At 38.3% G+C, this 21892-nt stretch overlaps 1 protein-coding gene across 1 annotated transcript in view; it reads right to left on the bottom strand.

Moving 5' to 3' along the window:
* Positions 1-1506: 1506 nt before the first annotated feature.
* LOC149805747 (uncharacterized) overlaps positions 1507-21892 on the bottom strand; it is a 313385-nt gene continuing 292999 nt past the window's right edge. Inside the window, exon 24 of the mRNA XM_089950417.1 lies at positions 1507-6216. Coding sequence (XP_089806543.1) covers positions 4956-6216 — 1261 coding nt within the window. The 3' untranslated portion in view covers positions 1507-4955. The remainder of the gene's footprint in view (positions 6217-21892) is intronic.

Here is a 21892-nt window from a genome sequence, read left to right as displayed (position 1 = left end):
CTAGAGACAGAAGTCCGAGGAAAAGAAGGATGAGGTCAGAAAAAAAAGACCAGGAAGTGCATGAAGGGACAAAGCATAGAGCTTAGGAAGGATGAACTAGGAGACTTTAATATAAGTCAAAGGGAAGGAAGGACATTGCGCTCTTTTCACCTCTAGTTATGATGATGAAACAAATCCAAATTAGACACACCTGTTAAATTCTATTGCTATAATCTAATTTCAATTGGAATTGCCGGTATTAATTTTTTCTGATTAAATTTGTTATTTTCTTGTCAAAGGGGACTCGTATTGCTTTATTTCTTCCCAGTATTCTCGCTTGGTTCTCTGTTGAAACTACATTCTTCTTTCACTCCCGCCGGGCTATAATATCGAGGGAGGTCATCCTCTAGACAACGCCAGCCAAATCCAATTAACCACTCCTCTTACTAAGATGGCTACGTTACACTAAGAATACAACCCATTTTTCACTCCTTTGGTAAAGGGGCAAACTAAGAACACATCCCATCTTTCATTTCTTTGGTAAAGGGACAAACTAAGAACACAACATATCTTTCCTCAGACAAAGGATCCAGATTTACCGTAAGTCCTCTTATCTGATTTCCTTAACTAACTTTCAAACAGGCATTAAATGGTATGTCCAAATTCCTCGTTGTTCGGGTGATATTGTTGTTTTTTCTCAGACGATTGCATTATTTCCCGAATGGCTTATCACTGGTAGATTATAGCGCACCACCTTAATAAAATAATGACTAATATTCTGACAGTGTCCATTCGTTGAAATGACATTCGCACTCGTACGTTGGAGGACGGATGAAAAGCAGACATTTTCTTTGCGATGATTATCGAACCAGTTTTCTATTGAGCTCAGGCTTAATGGAAAACCGTTCGTCTCCCATGTAGATCTGGAGATACAGGAGCCCTCATTTATCACCTTTCCGCCAGTGTATGTCATTTGTCCGTTTGACCAATGCTAATGAAATGGATTTTTATCAGATTTATTTTGAACGGATTTCCATGGCGTCTAAACGGATATGGTAATCTTGAATTAAAACGCTGACGAAACGAAATGGCGAACGAATGTTTATAAAGAAAAGTATGTGCATGTATAAAAGCGAGTCAACAACAGGCATTTTGGAATTTGATTCGCTGTTTTTGATTTAATTCAGTTTTCTGTGTAAAGGTTTCATACGCATTTCTTGCTTTCTATGTTTTTGTTTCTTTGTTTCTGATTTTAAGAATTCAGCTATAAAATTAAGCCACGGTATAAGCTGCCTGTCACATTAACAGATCTGTAGGTATCTCATAATCTGCATTAAGTTAAATAATCTTTACTGACAGATTATGATGGTAAAAAATTCTTCACTAAGTCCTTGGACACGTTCGTAGATGAGCTGCACTTAAACAACCCAAGTGTTTGAGTGATAAAGACAGTCCGCTGAATTCAACATGCGCATTTCACAAATACGTCTGAAAAATGTAATATACAAAGGATATATGAGTCTGACACGCCGTTTGAACCATTTAATAATGAAAATAACATGCATCAAAACTTTGTCGAATTGGGTTGAATATATTACAAAAAAAATATATGCTAATTGACTACACGGTGACGGCTGAGATGAATTGCCTCATCCATATTGTAGACTGAAGGTGAAAACCTACAAGGTGGTATATCAGCTTCTTGTGCGACAACTTTGACGTTTTGGCAAGTCATTGTGATGATATTCAATGGAAAGGACGTAAAACGAAACTGCATTCAACGATGTACCGTTTATTATGATGCACAACGCGTTCTCCCTCTCGATCTCTTCTGTAACACATATTGATTTGAATATAACCATCTAATTGTTGAGGTCCGCACAGTGATGTACGGAGTCCATTGTATTTTGATAATGCTTTCTCAAATCTAAATACATAGAAAATTAAAATATTTGTTTGGTATAATATTCATTTCTCTGCTAAAAGGTAAACATAATAAGCACATCCTCGAATAAAATGCATTTATAAAAGATGACAATCTTTGCGAGCCAGTAAGTTTGAAAATAAATGTGGGTTTATAAAACTCAGAGAACGGAATTGGATCGAGAAGTCAATATTTATAAAACGTTTGACCATTTCTGTCGTGGGCATGCACACCTTTTGCTAAAGCATATTAAAACTGCCAGCTTTGGTTTGTTGATTCGACCGTTTATTTTTTATTTCATTTCTCCTTTTTCTGTGTTGGATGAAGACCATTTAGTGGAGTTGTTCAATAACTTGCAGGATATATTTAAGGATACCAACCCCGACTGAGAAAAACGTTAAAACGACATTTTGTTTAAGTAAATTCTGATTTATGAAGTTATGCAAAAAATGTGCTCTAATTACGTCTCAAATAAGTTTCTCTTTTCCAATTGATTAGAAGCTTCTTCTGATCGACGCGGTGTGTGACTAATCATGTTTACTTGCAGAGTATTTCTGTTTAGAAAGATAAACATGAAACATTTGAAGGTTTGTATCCGATTACTGCAAATTCATATTGCTTCGAACACTTGTATCTTAAAAAAATATTCATGTATGATGCCTGATGTACCAATGCCCATTTAATGTGCTAAGTTGATTTTATCTGAGACATATGTTAACAGACTTGCTTAATTGTTCCGACATATTTTTCTAGAAATCTCTTTTTGTGATGAATTAAATTCTAATACAAACCTGAAAATGAGGTCCATTGTGGAACTTACACTTAAATCGAAAAAGGAATCGGTCAAATAGTACATGTACACTGAAAATGCAATGCGTTTCCAAAAACTCAAGTTTATTTAGTGGTCCTGATAAAGAAAACAAAGAACACATTTCTGCTTTTTTACCCGACTTTTAATGAAACAGAGAAGATTTTCACGACACGGACGCTCTCATCAATAAGGCTTTATTCAAAACATTATTGGTTGAAGATGCAAGTGAAAACTTTTAATAGAAAAGGTCTAAATTGTATCATCTAGATTTTAACGGAAAAGTGATTTTTAAAAAAAACTTCAGTTAGATCGTATTTAAAGTTCGTGTTAAATTTAATTTGATGTCTTGCAATCTGTCCCAAAATATGACTGGGAAACATACAACGCAACGGCCGATTTTTCATGACATATGTAACTTAACTTGGTGAAAAACTGACTTAAACATTTTTAAATTTTGAACACAACCAAGGCATTCTGGGATATTACGGTTCATATACAGTATGTTGAAAGGTACGGAAATATGTAACATTAAATGACGTTCAGTGTGTGTGTGTGTGTGTGTGTGTGATTAGGATTTTTAACGTAGCTTTAACAATTTTTCAGTCATATCGCTACGTTGTCTGCAGTGTGACATGTAGCATGATGTCCCACCCAGTCACAATATCCTGACACCAGGTCGACCAGTCCTAACACTAACCTCCTAATGCTGAGCGCCTAGCGAGGCAGCTGTTAGTACCATTTTTGTAAGTCTTTGGTATGACTCGGCCGGGGTTCTAAACCACGACCTTCCGCTTCCGAGGCGGACGCTCTAACCACTTGGCCACAGGAGCGGTTTAATAAAATATGATGGGGACATACTCGGCAAGTGTAAAACCATATAATCGACCATTTAAAAGGCAAGTGAAATGAATATCTCTTCTGATACAAAATATCATCTAACTGACCACATTGTAATAATAATAATAATAAGTATAAGAAATATATTTTGTCTTTTTCGCAAGCAGCGAACATGTTGTGCCCTAGTTAAAAAGATGATTTATCTTGCGTTACTAAAAGCATAACATATTTAGGTTATACCATAGATAACATGTAACTTGCGTTACTATAAGCATTGCATATTTAGGTTTTAGCATAGATAACATGTACCTTGCGTTACTACAAGGATTGCATATTTATGTTATACCATAGATAACATGTTCATTGTGTTACTATAAGCATTGCATAATTAGGTTATACCATAAATAACATGTATCTTGCGTTACTATAAGCATTACATATTTAGGTTATACCATAGATAACATGTACCTTGCGTTACTATAAGCACTGCATATTTAGGGTATACCTTTGAAGCTAAGTTTAAGAAGTTTCATAGGCTTGTCTGAAGATATATATAGCGCATACAACAACCTTATTCACTTTATGCTTACGTCACGAGGGTGTTCGGGTTGGTGCGTGCAGGAATGGCGATTTACCGTATTTTGATTTTGCGGACGCAGGTTTGATTCTTAGTTGGGGACGAATTATAATTCTCTATCCTCTTCTTTGTATTCTTAGTTATCTACAATAATATTCTATCTCAAGTGATTTCATGTCATGTCAGCAAGCATGCGCCACCATATACAAGGATAATAGTTACCGTTCTGTTTGGTTAACAGTTGTAACTAAAAATGATTAAAATTCTGTAAATTCTGTCAGAGGAATCCAGACTGGTTGTGTACTTTAAGGAGAATTAATAACTAGATCGCCAAGAGAATCTGTCTGCTACGCATAAATGCCTATATTCACAACTTTGTTCATTCTTTTTTGTGGATAATCACTAAGTCTCGAGCATAGAGGTTGGCGCGTGCAGTAATGTGATTGGTGCGTTAACTCGGGAACCCCAGTTTTAGTCCTATTAGAGGTAAAATTATAGTATTATAATTTTCTAACCTATATGATTAACTTTCCGCTCTCTCTCTCTCTCTCTCTCTCTCTCTCTCTCTCTCTCTCTCTATATATATATATATATATATATATATATATATATATATATATATATATATATATATATATATATATATATATATGAACTCCTCTGTACTTCTGTAATACTTATATAGGAAAGGGACCAGCGCATCTATCTTTGTTAAATTACAAGAGATACCATAGCATCATTATCCTTGATACTAACAATAAGCAAATATTTCTGGAAATGATTCTTCTGGCTAACTGATATCCCATAACACTACCATTAAAACACCATCATAGACGAGTAGTAGAAATTGTTATATCTTTGTCTGCAATTAGTAAATGTAGCGGATAGTACTTCTGCACTCTTGTTTCATTTAACTGTTGACTAACTGCATCAGACACAAACCTGCAAGGCAGTTTCTTTTGTATTTTTTGCGAAGATGGACTTTCACTGTCCGGAAGGATGTCAGAATGCGAAATCTGACTATATGAGTGGGATTCCCAAGCGCCATTTCTTACGATTTCTTCACTTTTCAGAAGATACGAACCATTGACCAAAAATTTAGTAATGGCAGAATAGTCTCTAGCGTCCTCGTTAAGTTGGGCTAAATCTAAAGCCATTCTGTGTTCACAATTTTCCGAGTTTGGACCTTGACTGTAATCAGAAAGGCACTCAGAGCTAGTGCTTGAGAAGGCAGAGTCATTGCCATCTGATGTGTGGATCTGCTTGCATGTGGTCATCTTTGGAAAAGTTCTGGCACAAGCTGGACAATTATTTTGTCCGCTTGATCCGTCTGTAAATGGAAGAGGAATACAACTTGTACAGCTGGTAAACACATCATCAAAAACTCTTTGGTTCCTTGAGTTTTCGTCCACTGTTTCATCCTGTATATCATTAAATTCATTTTTTGCATAAAAGATACCAGAATTCTTAGTTTTAGATACTTCCGAGAAACATCTTGATTCAGAGTCCTTGTTCTGCCATTCATTAACAGTTTCCAAGCTTGGATTTTGGCATTCATTAACAGTTTCCAAGATTGAATTTCCACGACCAGTTGTTTCTATGTAACATTCAGATCTGTAGATAAGATCATCTTCAATGGTCTCACTCTCATGGTTTGTATCAACGACATCAGTGTCCTCGGAATGAATATCAACCATCACTGCTATCTGACAGTTCAAATTTCTTCGGGAGGTCAGTTTTTCAATTCCACTGTCGGCCTTGTTAAGATCGGATTTTAAAATGGAAGGGTCGTCGATATTTAAACCAGTTATTCTGTACTTGGTTGAACTTTCTGCAAGAACATTACTGCGACTTGATAGATCCGTCTTCTCGGTACCATAACTGTGTTTCTTTTCTGCTTCGGCTTCCTCTGTAGATTCAATGGCTTCCTCATCAATCTGATAGTAATCTTTTTTCTCGTCGATGTTGAAGTTGAAATATTCTCCTTCCGAGTCCTTCTCCAGCATAGATTCGAACACCTGACGCAATTCTGTAAAGGATGGTCGAGCTTTCGGATCCTCTTGCCAACACCACAACATAACTTCATATCTGAAATATTGATAAAGAGATAGATTCATCTTAAATTATCGCATAAACAAAGGCTATCCACAACAAAACAAATGCTTACAATTCAAGCCAGCAGAGAGGTTGGTGATTTTTACGTGCATGATACTACATACTGGTTCCGGAAATCTTTTAAGTTGGCATCACGAGGTAAAGAAATAACTATTAAACCAGTATTAAGTCACCACACCCACCCACCCCAGTGTCATCATATCTCAGTTTCTTGTACATGAAAGAAGCAAAAAGTTACGTGGAAAGACAATTAATTGATTTTAAGATCCAAACAATTTTAAAACGACCAGCAATTCGGGAAGTTTATAAACCGTAACATCTTAAATACAGCTAAACTGACATAACGATCACCTTTATTTGACGGCCATCTGTTCTCAACGGTCATTATACCCCTCCCCAGCGGAATGTTTGGTATAAAAGTCATGTATTTATATGGTCATTCCGCTTTCACCGGTCAATGTCCATGTGGTTTCCATCCAAACAGTGGTTACTGGCTGCTCTAAGTGGTCAGAAGTGCATATCGACCGTGACTGTTCTATATACGCCAATGCAGCATTGGTTTTCGAAAGAAATTCATTTTTTGGTCAATGGATGTGTAAACATGTCTTGTTCGCTTCTATCTGCTGTACTTTATCAACGTTGTCAGTGTAACTTTTACTTGGCTAATTTATCCCTTGTCATTTTAAGACTTTTGAATTAATCCGTGGGACCGCTTAGAAAATGCCTTGTTACTATACACCGTACTCATTGCTAATGGCCGTTTTACATTAAATGTGCTTTAGTTTTTCAAATTTGACATATTCAACAATTTTTAAGTGATTGCTGCATAATACTAGTTTGGAGATCAAGATAGGTGTTAGCTCACCCAAGGTGATGTTTACAGTTTGCTTACAATTTTGAAAATAATCAGCTTTGTCTTTCAAAAACCCTGCTCACTTCTGTCGAATAGGAGTATTGTAATTTTTTTTAAATAAAGTAGAAAAAGAACCCCATACAACTACTACTAATAATGTTAATACTAATATCAAGACGTGAAAGCGCTATATCATAGTAGGCAAGCTTATAGTGGTCTGAGAAACACTAAAAAGCCCACCCCAATGATAGTTTCAATATACTTACCAAATTTGCATTAAATATCCTTGCTTTGAGATGAAAATGTTAACATTGTCTAGATGTATTTAATGATACGGTTACTCATTTTAATCCAAAAACAGTCAAGACACCAAAGTTACAGTCACCACTTCACTTAAGACGTAGTTGGTTAAAAATTATCTAGGAGTGATATGGCAAAGTTTGCAAGAACGGACAAAAACTCATGCACATCTGACAGTGACAACATGGTGGTACCAGTGTTTCCCCATATACACAAGTGAAATGGAATCATATGACTCTGAACAATGGTGATCCATTGGGCTTAAACTTTTTGTATTTGGTCTAGGTCTGTAACTTCTGATACAACTGCAATATATAAATAGTTGAGGCATCTGCCTCTTTCATTTACCGGATATATATATATATATATATATATATATATATATATATATATATATATATATATATATATATATATATATATATATATATATATATATTGAAAAGCACCCTATATGAGAAATATACAGAGGAAAGCTTCTAAGCAATATATCAATGAAAACCACTTTCACCAGATTTTCTGAAAGATACATTTTCGTGCGGGGAATTATTTGAACTGACACTTATACAAAATGCATGAAAACTTCACCCCCTCCAAAAAAGTCATGCACATTTCAAGAACAAAGACTGAAGATGCTTCTTGGATCAACACTGATTTAATAATAATAATAATAATAATAATAATAATAATAATAATAATAATATTTGTTCAAGACCACGATGAAGCCAGCGTTTCTTCTATGTGAACGATTAAAACAGGTTTGACAGGATAAAAAAGCATAAAAATATATTTACACTGCAAATCTTCCACGGAAGTTTTCAAAACCTTTTATACAAATGCAGTTTATCTCTTTTATTTCAAATGAAACAGTCCCTTCATGAAAAGAAACTTTGTTGAGAATAAGTTGAACGTGGCTGGAAGTCATAAATTTATTACATAAAGATGAAAGTACTGACACCATCTATACATTTGTACTTTTTGAAATATGTCACTGACTACACGAAGGTGTCGTACTTATTTTTACAATTGCCCTTAATTTCAATCTTTAAATAACTATAATGGAAGGAATATCAATCGTTATATATGATGACAGTCATAAACCACTGAGTACAAAGAAAAAAATGATGTTCCTGTATAGTCAAATTACAAAAAGATTGGTTGATTTTATCATGTTCGTCTTTGAAGTTGGACAAAACGGCAATTCACTTAACATACACCTTATTTTTACCAAGTATTTCGAATTCTTCAGATAATTTGAAAGAAGAACAATAATATACCCAATATACAATGTATCGATCAATTTATCAATGACTACATTTGCGTCATAAATTGAGACAAACACTTTGCTATATGAAACTACAAAGCGTTTTCTTCACGTAGGTGTTAAGTACTTTCATCTAGTATGCTCACCCTAATTGCCATAATCATCTGAAGACACTAGATATGTATTAGTACTATTATTGAAAAAAAATATCTATCAAATATCTGGGCGTGCCCTTTTATGCTACACGTGAAATTTAAATACCGTCATACTCGCTTATAAATCCAATTCAACTGCAAACAATACAAACCTTGACCTGCAATTGCATTACGCACCGGCAGATCTGGGTCTTTGTTGTTTCTTCTACTGATTTACTTCTAACAAAATCTACAGACCCTGAACTGCCGGCGCATTATGCGATGGCAGAATGGTGTTGTACAGTTTGCAGTTTGGCTCGACTTATAAGCGGATACAAACCGTTTTAATTATTTAAGTAATTTTCAATGTATGCAATTAAGTGGACAATCATCTTGCAATAAACCATGGGACTCAGTCATCATGCATGTGATAAAATGTCTTCCATTTTCAAAATTAAATTTAATAATAAGACATAAATATGCTATTACGAAGTCTAGCTGAGAATAAATATCGATAAACACATGTTTGAATGAAAGAGACCTTGTCAACAACACAAAGTCTATCATCCCCTATTTAGACTGTAAAGGGTTAAGACTATAATATAATCAGTACACGAGTTTCAACATGGCAGGCATGAGAATGAAATATATAGGCCAAAAATATAAGATTTTTAATACTTTATGTTGTTTATTCAATCTAAACTAATACGTATTCCTTCAGAGGTGCAATTATCGAACACATAATTATAAATCTATTGCGAAGTTGTCAAAGTGTTTGCGTCACTCCTGAAGAAGGTCAACACAGCGCAAAGAACAAATAATTCTTAAAGCTTATCAACCATTTTTAATATTGTTGGCATATAACCCAAGCTTTAGCAGCATTTTCTAAATGAGACTACTTGGATGAAACTGGCAGAGAGTGGAGTTTAATTTGTCAATGACTGAAAGAATAAAGAGACTGAAAGAATAAAGACAAGGTTCAAAAGTTAACGTTTTATTTTCTACAATCACCCCCATTAAGGGCAAATTGCAACATCAATTTATCTGAACTGATAAAAACCAATCAAATGTCCGTAACTGACTGGTAACGTTTCATACACGCAAAAACATATTAGGTGGTTTAATAAGCAAAATATAAAACAGAATTCAATGCGTGATCGTCTGAGACATATGTTGGTCTAGGAAGAAAGAAATATGTAAGTACTAAAGGAGATAACCTCAGCCAAATAAAGAAACTTTAAAAAATGTGGAGTAGTGTAACATACTATTTGGCCACAATGGCGTGGTCAAAGTTTATGCAGAAGGGTCGATATTCAAGCGTGCAGAATTTTCTGTCTTACCACACTTGAAACTCTGAAACACGAACCTACTCAACTTTAGTAACTCATTAGTTTGTATGTTGCCGTCATGCAAATGAGAAAATAACACATGACCCACTCAAAATCATTATAAATCTAAGCACTATATATATATATATATATATATATATATATATATATATATATATATATATATATATATATATATATATATATATATATATATATATATATATACACACTCCTAGACTCTTCAATGCGAACTTTGAACTCGCCTAAAGTCGTGGTCGAATGAAGAGTTAGTCCGTCGAGACGACGAGGACCACTTTAGTCATCCAGTGTTTAAGGAGGACCACTTTAGTCATTCGTTGTTTAAGGAGGATCGATAGGCCTGTGGGTGCGCATGTGGCTGAAGAGGCCGATGTGCGCCCTGAATGGTTTATGGCAGTGTGGATAGGGGATGGCAGCAACGCAGATCGTGGGGTCAGTTACTCGGGTTTTCCTGACCTGCCTCCGTTGCTATCCAGCGGCTGTCCTGTTGGCCTCGTAAGCTTCAGTGACTTTCCGATGCAGAAGAGCCATACGCCCCTATCCTGGGCAGTCTGTTCCCATGTGTCAGTGCTTATGCCAATTCCTTCAAGGACGTCTTCAATGTGTCCTTGTAGCGTCTGGCCCCCTTTGGAGCGTTTTCCTTGTTCTTGCTCCCCATAAAAGAATATCTTTGTAAGACGGTGGACTGGTAAACGAGCTATACGACCAGTAAGCTCCTCCTCATGTTCAGCCTAGCCTAGTAAAAACCAAAGCGGTCTCCCCACAGGTTACTTAAATATTAATGGTATGCATGAGTTTGAGAAAACGTTCTCTGTTGATGCAGCACATGTTGGGTTTCATGATGAGGTCTCTATCATAGACGTGATTGTATAAATCTTTTTGTTGCTGAGCTGTAAGTAAGACCTGGTCGGGCCTGCGTCCTACCACTTCAGTGACCGTTAATTTCACAGTAATATCCATGTTCAGAAAATACGTGTTAATGATGGCATCTTCGAGATCCTTGCGGTATTCTATGATGACGCGGGTGAGGTAACTGGTTTCAACCACGGCATCCATGACGTCCCTCTATGCATCAAGATTGCGATACTTTTAACAGTCGTCTAAAATACTCTGTCCCCATGCAATATACACAATGCAGCATGATGAGGTCTAAATCATAGGTGATTCTAATTATGCCATGATCCAATAATTACAGGCAGGTTATTTCTGAAAACCGTAGCGACACCGTCGTCCAGAGATTATGGTTTGTGCAAGAAGACATCTGTAATAAATACGTCCCTGAGATTTTTATATTAGATATTACTATTAAAATAATCATAATGGATTTGCATCAGCAGGCAAATGACTTTATTTCACAGTACTATATCAAGCAAAAATCCGAGGAGTGGTATGAACAGGCTAAGGTCATGGGCAGCTACCCTTTTGATGATATCCATTATGACTAAAAAATTATCCTCTCCCGGTGGTGAAGCTGCCCTGCCTGTGGGGATATTTGTTGTAGCTTGCATTATTACGCTATACGGAACAAATATTGGACGGTAAAATCGTAGGCAATGGTATCTGCATCGACGACGTTATCTCTGGTTTCCGATATTCCCCTGACGGATACGCTGTGACGGACAATGCAATTTTGTTACTGAAATTCACACGCCCGTTTGCGAGACATGTAGGGACACTGCCTGAGGATTATTACCCGCAAATGTTATTGGGTTTAACGGTTTCGCCAATTGCTTGCCAAGGTTTACTTCTGGACGCGGTTTTTCGCAAGAATGCTTACCGCCACTTTGAATTTTACACCGCGTTACGATAAAAAAATACCATAATTGCGATTTTGGCTGGTACAAAGATATCCTCAGTGTGGTCGGTTTAATTTTTTTATTTTTCGGGGATCGCGATGACCAGGTAGGTTACGATGGCGCTGATGAGACATCGTTGTTGAATTTACTCCGCCAAGGCCTGGACACGGAAGTGATTACATACACTGGAAGTTGCCAAATTTTAAGCGACTACCAGGCCTTATTTGATTTATCAGGATAAAAACATCGTAGCATATATTCCGTATAAACTCATGGTACTGCAGTGACACTACGTGGACTGTCAAGAGAATGACCGCCGTGTGATCGACAAAGTCGTGTCGCGTGTTAATGAAAAATACGTTCAATTGAACAAGACGAAAGTGCATAACAATCTACATCTGGCGAGCATACCCCGTGTTTAGCAATTACGAGGCTAACGAACATGGAGACGTCATGTGCGATCAAATAAAATGATTCGAGTTAGGAATCCCCAGTACTGGGTACAGCCGCATTACGGTTTCTGGGACCGACATCAAATGAAAGATGTACCGGCATTATTAGGTGTTTGAGGCGCATCGTGGAATTATCCTCATTTGATGTGTTATAGACCACGTGAACGGCAACAAAATCAATAACCACTTAGAACATTTAGAAGTGGCCACACAACGCGAAAATTACTGTTGCGGCCGTAGTGGTACTAGTATAAATTTTGGCCCCGCTGGACCTGTGATTGCCACGAAACTCGAAACTGGTAAACAAACGGAATACTATTCCCTCGCACAAGCGGAAAAGAGCTTGGAATTATTCCCATGTGTATAAATCTTGTGACCGATGAAACAAAGCGTTTGTTTCGTCTGTTGATGGGCCAGAAAATTTTCTGTCATGATATTTTCAAACCGGTTCTGGCCAAGGGCATCAACGTGATGATGATATCATCTATCATTCTTAGTTCTTAGATCAGGAAGGGCATGTCAAGTTTGGCCCCTCGCAAATATGACCTGATTTTGTTGAACACTTTCTGGTAGGTTAAAAACGCCTGCAGGGCACTAGTTGTTGGCTTCCAATTAAGGGTTCTATTCGCTTGGACATCGTTTGTAAAGCTAATCTGCATCTGGATAAAATCAACATGAACGGAATAGCCGAAGTACCATGAACACGATGCCAGCCGCGGTCACTGCGATGGGCGGCAACTCTGTCATGACCGACAAAACACATTTATAATACCTATAAGCGTGCTTGTACGTGTAGGCTTTATGGTGGTAATATCAGTAATAGGTCTCCAGTTCGTGCCTGTCTTCCGGTGGTTGATTTTTGTCGACGTGATTAAAATAGACCTTAGTTCTCGCCATCTTGTACTTTTTCATCGACTAAACTCTGGAATAACACCTTCAGTTTCAGCCGATGTTTCGTCAGGAATTTCATGTACTTTTCCATACTAAACATTCGATTGCCTGTATCAGTTTTTATTCTGACTTCGTCTATTGAATCACGCACACGAAAATATAGCATTGGATTTATTATTTTTAACTCACTGAGCTTGACAAGATCGTCCAGCGTATCCGGATTTACCCGCAGATTAATAGCCTATAATATCTGTACGTCGCCAAAGTATTTCTAACATAGTCTGCGGTATCGAGTTTATGGAGGTATCTATAAAGATAATAAAAAGCCAGGGTGATTCTTTCCCCACTGAAGTTGATCTTTTCGTACTCCATTATTTCACGAATACGGGTTTCAGCGATCTCACGATGCCACCAAGCAATAGCTGTGTATTTCGAAACGTCGAGATTTTCTTTAGCAAGTTTTTCTTGCATGCCAGATTCTGCCACGGGTGGATCGGTGAAATTTCCTTTAGGAATATTACTCACAGGCCTAAATGCGAGTGCAAGTTTAGCTTCGAATACAGGCTGTGACTGATTCAAAATTTCCAGGTAACGATACGCTGCCGCAAACATTTCCTGATCGATTTTTCCTTGTTCGGTATATATAATCATGTATAATAACGCATCCATGGCTTTATATTCAAAAAACCGTGTCTAGCCCGTCCTCTTCATGAGTGTTGTTGCCTTTCATGTGTTTATCAAGCAACGTAATGATATCCATGATGGTAAGGATATCATCGTAATAGATATCGGCCTCGAAAAAAAATCACCTTGCCGCCCTGTTATGAAACGCTAAACGGTTTATAGAATTCTTTCAGACCACGGATCTTTTATGCATTCGCGTTCCTCCTGGTGTTTTTGTATCTTTCGCGGCTTTCATACCAAGGTGCCGTATTTTTTCCGTGACCATTATAGCTTCGACGATCTCGTGATCTAGCTCGGCTATGATACAATTAATGATGTCCTTGTTTTCCTTGGTCAACGCGCTGAATTCTCTGTGTTTATAGTACGTCGCTACAGCGTGCCATTTATAGGGAGCTTTTTGTAGATGAGTCTGTCTGAGGTCTATGTCGTTTTTGAGTAAGTACTTCACGCGTCTGTATTAGTTTTCACATGGTGTCATAGGCGGCTTGGGCCAAAATCGTCGGCAGGTTCACCCGCATGTTCCGGTAAAAACACTAGTCTCGTAACATCGAGCGCTATGACTACAAAACTTATCATAGTTTTCGTACTGTTAGAATCACACAACATCGTATAACGAGAAGAACTGGAAATGACTGAGCCCGGGATTCGAAGACCCGCCGTGGAATTATAAATACTGTACATTTCAACGATGTCGCTGTCAACGTTTTGCCGCGAAGGTGTTCCCGATAGTGACCGTGCTAACGTAAAAAGTAGTCCACGCGGAATCCGTCGGGTGTCTTTTTATTATTGTTGCTTCTAATCATCAGCTGGTCATCCTCTAGATACTGCTAGTACGTATCAGCGAGTGAATTTTCCATACAGCGACCTGAAACGGAGCCGTGATCGAAATCCAAAATTTAGAATAGACCCCCAGTGGGATCCATTCGTTGACACCATCTGAGGGATTAGCCTGTTTAGCAAAGGCGAAATAGGCTTGCGTAGACGTAAAAAGACTTTGACGAACCACTCGCGATAAACCCGTCCTCCTCCCGGTGTTAGAGGTCAGCAAGGTTATCAAGCTCACGCTATTTTTAACTTGGTGCGCATCCACGTACAGTTTGTTGGTGACGTCAAATCCGTTGATGGGCGCAGACCACATGAAAATTTTATTGTAATCAATGTTGAGATCCCCAGTCATCTTCCAAGCTCTCCCGTGCGAGAGCATAATCCATTACGTGTCTGTAACTCACCGGTTGATACTGCGCTGGCGTCTGGTGGTAGGTAATCCTGTAATAACATGCAAGTCCATACTGAGATTTCCCGTCATGTCTCCGGATCTTTTGAGCGCGGAATATGCGACATGTTCGTAACTCAGAACTCAGCCATTGAGCAATGCTGTTCTGGTATCCACGTTGACGATGGTATCCATGTCAAAATTGTTTTTCATTGTATCCTTACTAACCTTGTTGAGCGCGTAATCTTTGAGATTTTTATACCTCACCGTCTGGTACACCTCGAGCGGATCTGGTCCCTGGTATAACCAGTATTATTTTTTTTAATTTGCATGTATAGCGGCTGAGTCTTCTCGACAAAGTACATACTGATTCATAATACTTCAACGGATTCGAGCAGTTGATCCAGAACCTTTCTGGGGCATTATCGGTGATAGGATCATTCTCTGGATCGAGTTCCGGCATTAATTTCCTGTGCAGGGCTAATTCAATGTGTACTGTGCCTAGACCTGTTACGAAAACGCTGTCGGGATTGAGATGAGATACAGCTCCTACTTGTTGCATCGAGGGCGCACTGCTAGGTCCGCAGGAAGCGGATTCTATGAGGATATCCTCAGCAGTGTCTACCCAGGACACATCCACGTTTCCACTAATGATTCCCCTTGTGATATAGCATTTGAGACTGAGCATGTTTTCCAAATTAGCATGGCTGACTGCACGAGATTCGACAACTCCGTTCACGAACGGATCAATGGGCAGCCCGTATAAAAGACACCTTCCTATGTTGAGGTTTCCCGGAATTGTTCCTCCAGTCAGATACAATTTAGTTTGGATCATCGCAACACGTGCGACCACCGCGCGGCATTAGCTGTCGGCGGCGAAGAACTCACATCCTCGAGATTACTGATATTGTGGCCACTTATATTAGGGGTCCGGCCATTGCATTCCCGGTGCACTTAATTTTGTATCGAGTTCTTCTTGGGAGACTGAGAATGCACCATCTCATCCTGTTGCCCCTATTAACGTGTTCAACGAAGTGTAGGACATCATTAATGTACAAAAATGAACATCATTAATTTTGATACCAAGACGAAGCCACCCCCGAACACAAACATCATTTTTTGATGCCAGAGTGTCATTACGTCGTCAGTCTTATAGGTCGGAGAAAAACGAATTTGCTGCTAAAGTTATTGCTGAATAACATGACAAAACCAAAACGCTGTCCTAATTTAACAAGTCGTTGTATAGTGCCGTAAACGGCACCAGTGGCGTAGCCGTCCACAGCTGTGACGATGGTATCATCTCTACCATTACCGAGTCGGACTAGATCTAGCCAGTGCAGGAACTGGACCCGGACGGGCATAACATTATCTTGAGGTTGCCGTAGTCCCAAAAAATATAATGTACCACCTGTTTTTTTTTTATAATCATGCAGTACATGCCAGTAAGAGTTACATTGACGCAGCTGAAAAAAAAACACATTTCAGCAACAGCAGCACGCGGCAAACGACCGATATCCATTAAACTAACTGGATCGGATCAGTTCATTTTGACTGATATAAACAACCCATATCGGTAGGCTATGTCACGTCCAATGCCGGTGGGAAATTTTTCCTGGATGAATCCGGAAAAGTTTACCGTTTACCGAGCAAATGCTGAACAGTGACGATGACGTTGGGTATTTCCTCGAAGTCGACATGTGTGATGCGCAAGAACTTCCCGATGAGCAAAACGATTATCCGCTAGCGAAAGAAAGCTTAGTGATCGACGACGACCTGCCGAGTCTACATATGATCGCGTTAAAAACTAAACTCGACTGCGCAGGGTTAAAATACTTAACTTGTGCCTAAGCTCAGGCAAAAAAAATAGATACCTCATTCATTATAAAAATCTCAGGCAGTGTCTGTGCTTAGGATTGAGCTGGAGAGAATTTACAGCATACTTTAATTTACCCAGCAAAAATTGCTTGAGACTTGAATCAGCTTTAAGACCTCCAAAAGGGCATCGGCCACAACCGATATCGAAAAGGACTTTTCAAACTCTGTGCTTGGCAAAATCATGGAAAACATATGAAAACGAGTCAACGTCGAACTCGTCAACGATATCGAACGTAGAAATAAGCTGGTAAACGATCCCACCTTTGTCAACATGAAAATGTTTGACGAAAACCTGTTTTAATGTGTTCGAAACCTCTTTTGACATACTACTCATGGTCTGCCCATCGCAACTATGACTGCTGTCAGGATGGTGTAAATGCTAGGTAGGCCAGCCTGGGCAAGGACTCAGTATCCAGGTTCTTGTTTTGCCACTTGATGTTGAAGAATATTCTGAGGCTAGTTGTGTGGAAATGGTTCAGCTTCTTTGCATTGCGTTGATATACTGTCCAGGTTTCGCGGGCGTGTAGTAGCGTGGGGAGTACTATCGTTTTCTACACCTGCATATTTATAGACTCATGCCTCTTTTGTTCCAGACATCTTGGCGTGTAACCTGCCAAAGCTGCGATGGCCTTTACAATCCTGGTATCAACTTCGCCATCAATGGCGACATTTTGGGCAGAGTACTGCCAAAACAGGGGAACTTGCTCAAAGTGCTCAATCTGTGTCGTTGACTGTGATATTTGGCTCAGCATACAGTTTTCCTGCGGCTGGCTGATACATTACTTCGGCCTTTTTGTGCTGACTGTAAGGACAAAATGTGTGCAATCATCAGAAAACTGTCGACGCTGGGCTGCACGTCAGCTTCAGAGCCAGCGTTGAGGGCGCAGTCATCAGCAAATAGTAAGTCTCTGATGATGTGTGTCGAGACCTTAGATTTTGCTTGAATCCTCCTGGAGGTGGTATAGGACAAAGAAAGCAGACACCTCTATAACTCATTGAATATGTTAAAGACTAGATTCTGAAAATGGCATAAAAATGAAATTAAACGGGCAGAAGAGAAGGAAAAGTGGTCGATGAACATCCTTTTTCAAACAATAACTAACTTTAGAGCTAATTATACCTACAAAAGGTAAGATTAAAATAATAATATGAACTTAACCAAGAGAAAAAACCCAAACCAAACCAATGCAAGATATAAAACGTGGGAACAAATTTATGCAACCCAAAATTACGCGTAATTCGGCATCTGTTAGGCTCTGTCGCTAAATGAGCTCAAACAACTAACTAGAAAAGTGGGCAACTAACACCTACTTCTGTTTCCTCAGAGAACTTTGGCTGTTGCATTCGGTCAATCACTCGTAAAACCACGATTATAACTTCTCCGTGAAAATACCCAACAAAAGTGAACTTTGTGGCGTCTCTACGTAAGACGCAGAAAAGGTTTAGTAGCGTGATTCAAAGTACTTTAAGTTTTTACATGGCAGAAATTGCATAATTCTAACAAAAGGAATGGACGTTTTTCCTTACCTGCACTTTTAGCACATTACTGACTATATCATGTGGAAATGGGAGCTCAGTGCTTTTCCCAACGACATAGTGAGGTAGCCTACACGGACTGACCTTGCGGTTATCGAACCGGCGACTCTAATATTACCAGTCAGACGCTCTAATAATTGAGCTACCGCGGCTGCCTTCAACACATAACGACAGGTTCAGACTTAAACAGCTGCATCTTCAATTCCAGAATGAATGTACAGGTTGTGAGAAAATACATTAATAATTTCTTGATCAATTCCAGTAGTGACGTGACTTAAGCATTTCTGCACAAGGTTAAAAACTCGTCCGGAATAAACTTTACATGCTGACCGTGTTAAAAGATAGCATCTCGTACAAATGCAACAAGTATATGGCTCGTGTTCAAATTGAATAATCTCAGTATAATTACAGACTGAGACCATTTAGTGGAAATAAATTGACAACTGTGCTGATAAATTTAGGAGTACACGTTACATGAAATATTCTGTTTTTAAATATTATATGATAGACTTTACACTGCAAGAATGTTTCAAACATTAAAGAAAAAATTGAAATAAATTATTGTACCGCCACATTCATACTGGATTTATTAAAAGAAGCATACATAAAATTACATCAGATTATCTAACCAGGCATCAGCTCGATAGCACAGAGCACCTGTTTCAAAATTCGGTATACCTTTTGTGGGGTTATAACTAAAGAGAAATCGACTATCTTTTAAAGGCCATGTGCCTTTGTTTGCTTTATAAATTCGTTAATTTCCTAATAGTTTTTTTTTTATAGTAAATAGCTCCCTCTTTTCTCGGGTAATGGAGTCTTATAATGCCAAGTCTTTTATGTATTGGGCTATTACAGTCAGCTTACAATAATAAGACATTTTAAATCAAACTTTTAAAATGGCAAAGATAAAATTTCGTCTCTAATTAAAATCTCAACTCTTTTGTAGTCTATCCCCTTTATTTCCCTAGGACAAGGCTCCATGATCAGCGTTCTCGATCTTTTACGTAGATTTATAATTGACTGAAATGGGATATGGCCTAACCTTTGATGAATTAGTATTTTGCAAATTAAAGTCTTGGTCAAATTATTATTAAAGCAAAATTACAAAGTTCAAGGATCGCAATGTTCTTCGTGGTTTACGTCAGTATCCCAATTAGTTGAAATGGATCTTGTCTTTCGAGTAAAAATCAGTTGACTACCTCAGATTAAGAGGCAGAAATTCTATCAATTACAGCTAAACAGAGCCATACCTGGATAAATTGGCCACAATTTTTTTTCTTCATGCTAATAAATAATAAACACCAACATGGACCAGGTATTCAACACGCAAATGAGAAATATTATGATTCACCGATGAAACTGAAATGGATCAATCGAACTTGAATGAAAATGGAAAACTTAGATGCACGTTGATTGTCAAACTTGTGCAATACAACAAATTAAGGTTCATGTAGTAATTACTCATTACTACCCCTAACTCCCCAATCTCTTGTCTGGGCCTTACGTAATTTCTCTGCCTGCCTGTAACTGAATGTCATTTGTAAGACTTTCGACACATTAAACAAACCGACGAACAGGTGAAATTGCCCATGTCTTGGCTTGGACGACGTATACTAACTTTGATAAAAAATGATGAAACCTTTTTATGACTAATAATAATATTTAATTTCTGTATTCCATTGAAACAAAAACTAACAGCAAGTCTCAATCCATTACCTAAGCTACCAACAACATCATCTTGGTGTGACCGCTCCGGTGGCATAGTGGTTTGAGCGTCCGCCTCGGAAGCGGGAGGTTGTGGGTTCGAACCCGGCCGAGTCATATCAAAGACTTACAAAAATGGTACAGCTGCCTCGCTTGGCGCTCAGCATTAAGAGGTTATTGTTAGGACTGGTCGGTCTGGTGTCAGGATAATATGGCTGGGTGGGTCATCATGCTACATGTCTGCGGCATGATGCCCCAGTGCTATACATCACTATAAACTGACACACTGCAGACATCGTAGCGATATGACTGAAAAATTGTTAAAGCTACTTTAAAAATCCTAAACACACAAATACACACGCACACGAACGCGCGATACATGGTGGCCAGTATAAATGGTGGAGGAAGAACCCCGAGAAAATCTCAATAAGAACCACCGAGAAGTCAACCGGTTCTTTGATTCTGTTAAAAGACAAGAACAAAATATTAACTCTGTTCTTCTGTGACTTTTTATTCTAAAGCTAACAATCAACCGAACTGTTCCTCTTGTCTACAATTTTAAATTTGGTATCTTAATCACAGCACTGCGTACGAAAGAGAGGAACTAAAATTGCCCTGACCGTATCTCTTGATCTTTAGTTTTAATTCATCTCTATGAAACACTCTAGTGCCTGTTATAAAATATATCGACACATAGATTTTACATAATTCCGTTGAGGGCGCAGTCATCAGCAAATATTAAGTCTCTGATGATGTGTGTCGTGACCTTAGATTCTGCTTGAAGCCCCCTGAGGTCGAATAGGACAAAGACAGCAGACACCACCATAACGTGTTGAATATGTCAAAGACTACATTCTGAAGATGGCATAAAATGAATTAAACTGGCAGGAGAAAAGAAAAAGTGGTCGATGAACAGTGAACAGTGAGTATCTGGAATCTCTTAATTCTTCATTATAAAAAGATTTAATTCAAAAGTAACTGTAGGACACTTCTAATGGACATGATATACAGTTGATAAAGAGGCGGTTGTGTTTTTACGCAATTGGCAACTAACTGCTTAGAAGTTAACACGATAATTTGATAACTGTTTCTGTTTTCACAACAGGTCAAACTCAAAGAATTTTTTTTCGCCATCCAAATGTACATATATTCTTTCATTTTGTTTAAGTTGACACAGGTTTGTGTGTTGTTGAAAATATATGTGTGTGTGCAAGTCAGATCATAGGAAGGGAATTTACTTCAACCTACTTCACTATAATCATCTCGACAATTTACAGACACGTTGAGTCATCATCAAGAAAGATGATTCACTGAATTTACAAGGTCTCTATGAATTCCACTATGTAGTCCTGCAATCTGTGAGCAGACATGTGTTTTGTATCGGAATCGAGCTAAAGTCAAGGTTTTGGTTGGTTGGTTGTTTGGTTGGTTTTTAACGGCACTTTAAACACGTTATTGGCTATATTATGCCAAGTGGCTTTGCAAGGCAGCCTATCTATGCTGGTCTGCGCCGATGTGCAACATGCCACAACTGGATTATGAGTCGGACGCTCTCCCAACTCAGCCACGGCGGTAAA

Source organism: Sinohyriopsis cumingii, chromosome 2 (assembly GCF_028554795.1).
Source record: "Sinohyriopsis cumingii isolate HCF-2022 chromosome 2, ASM2855479v2, whole genome shotgun sequence".
NCBI lineage: Eukaryota > Metazoa > Mollusca > Bivalvia > Unionida > Unionidae > Sinohyriopsis > Sinohyriopsis cumingii.
This window is presented reverse-complemented; position numbering and strand designations above follow the sequence as displayed.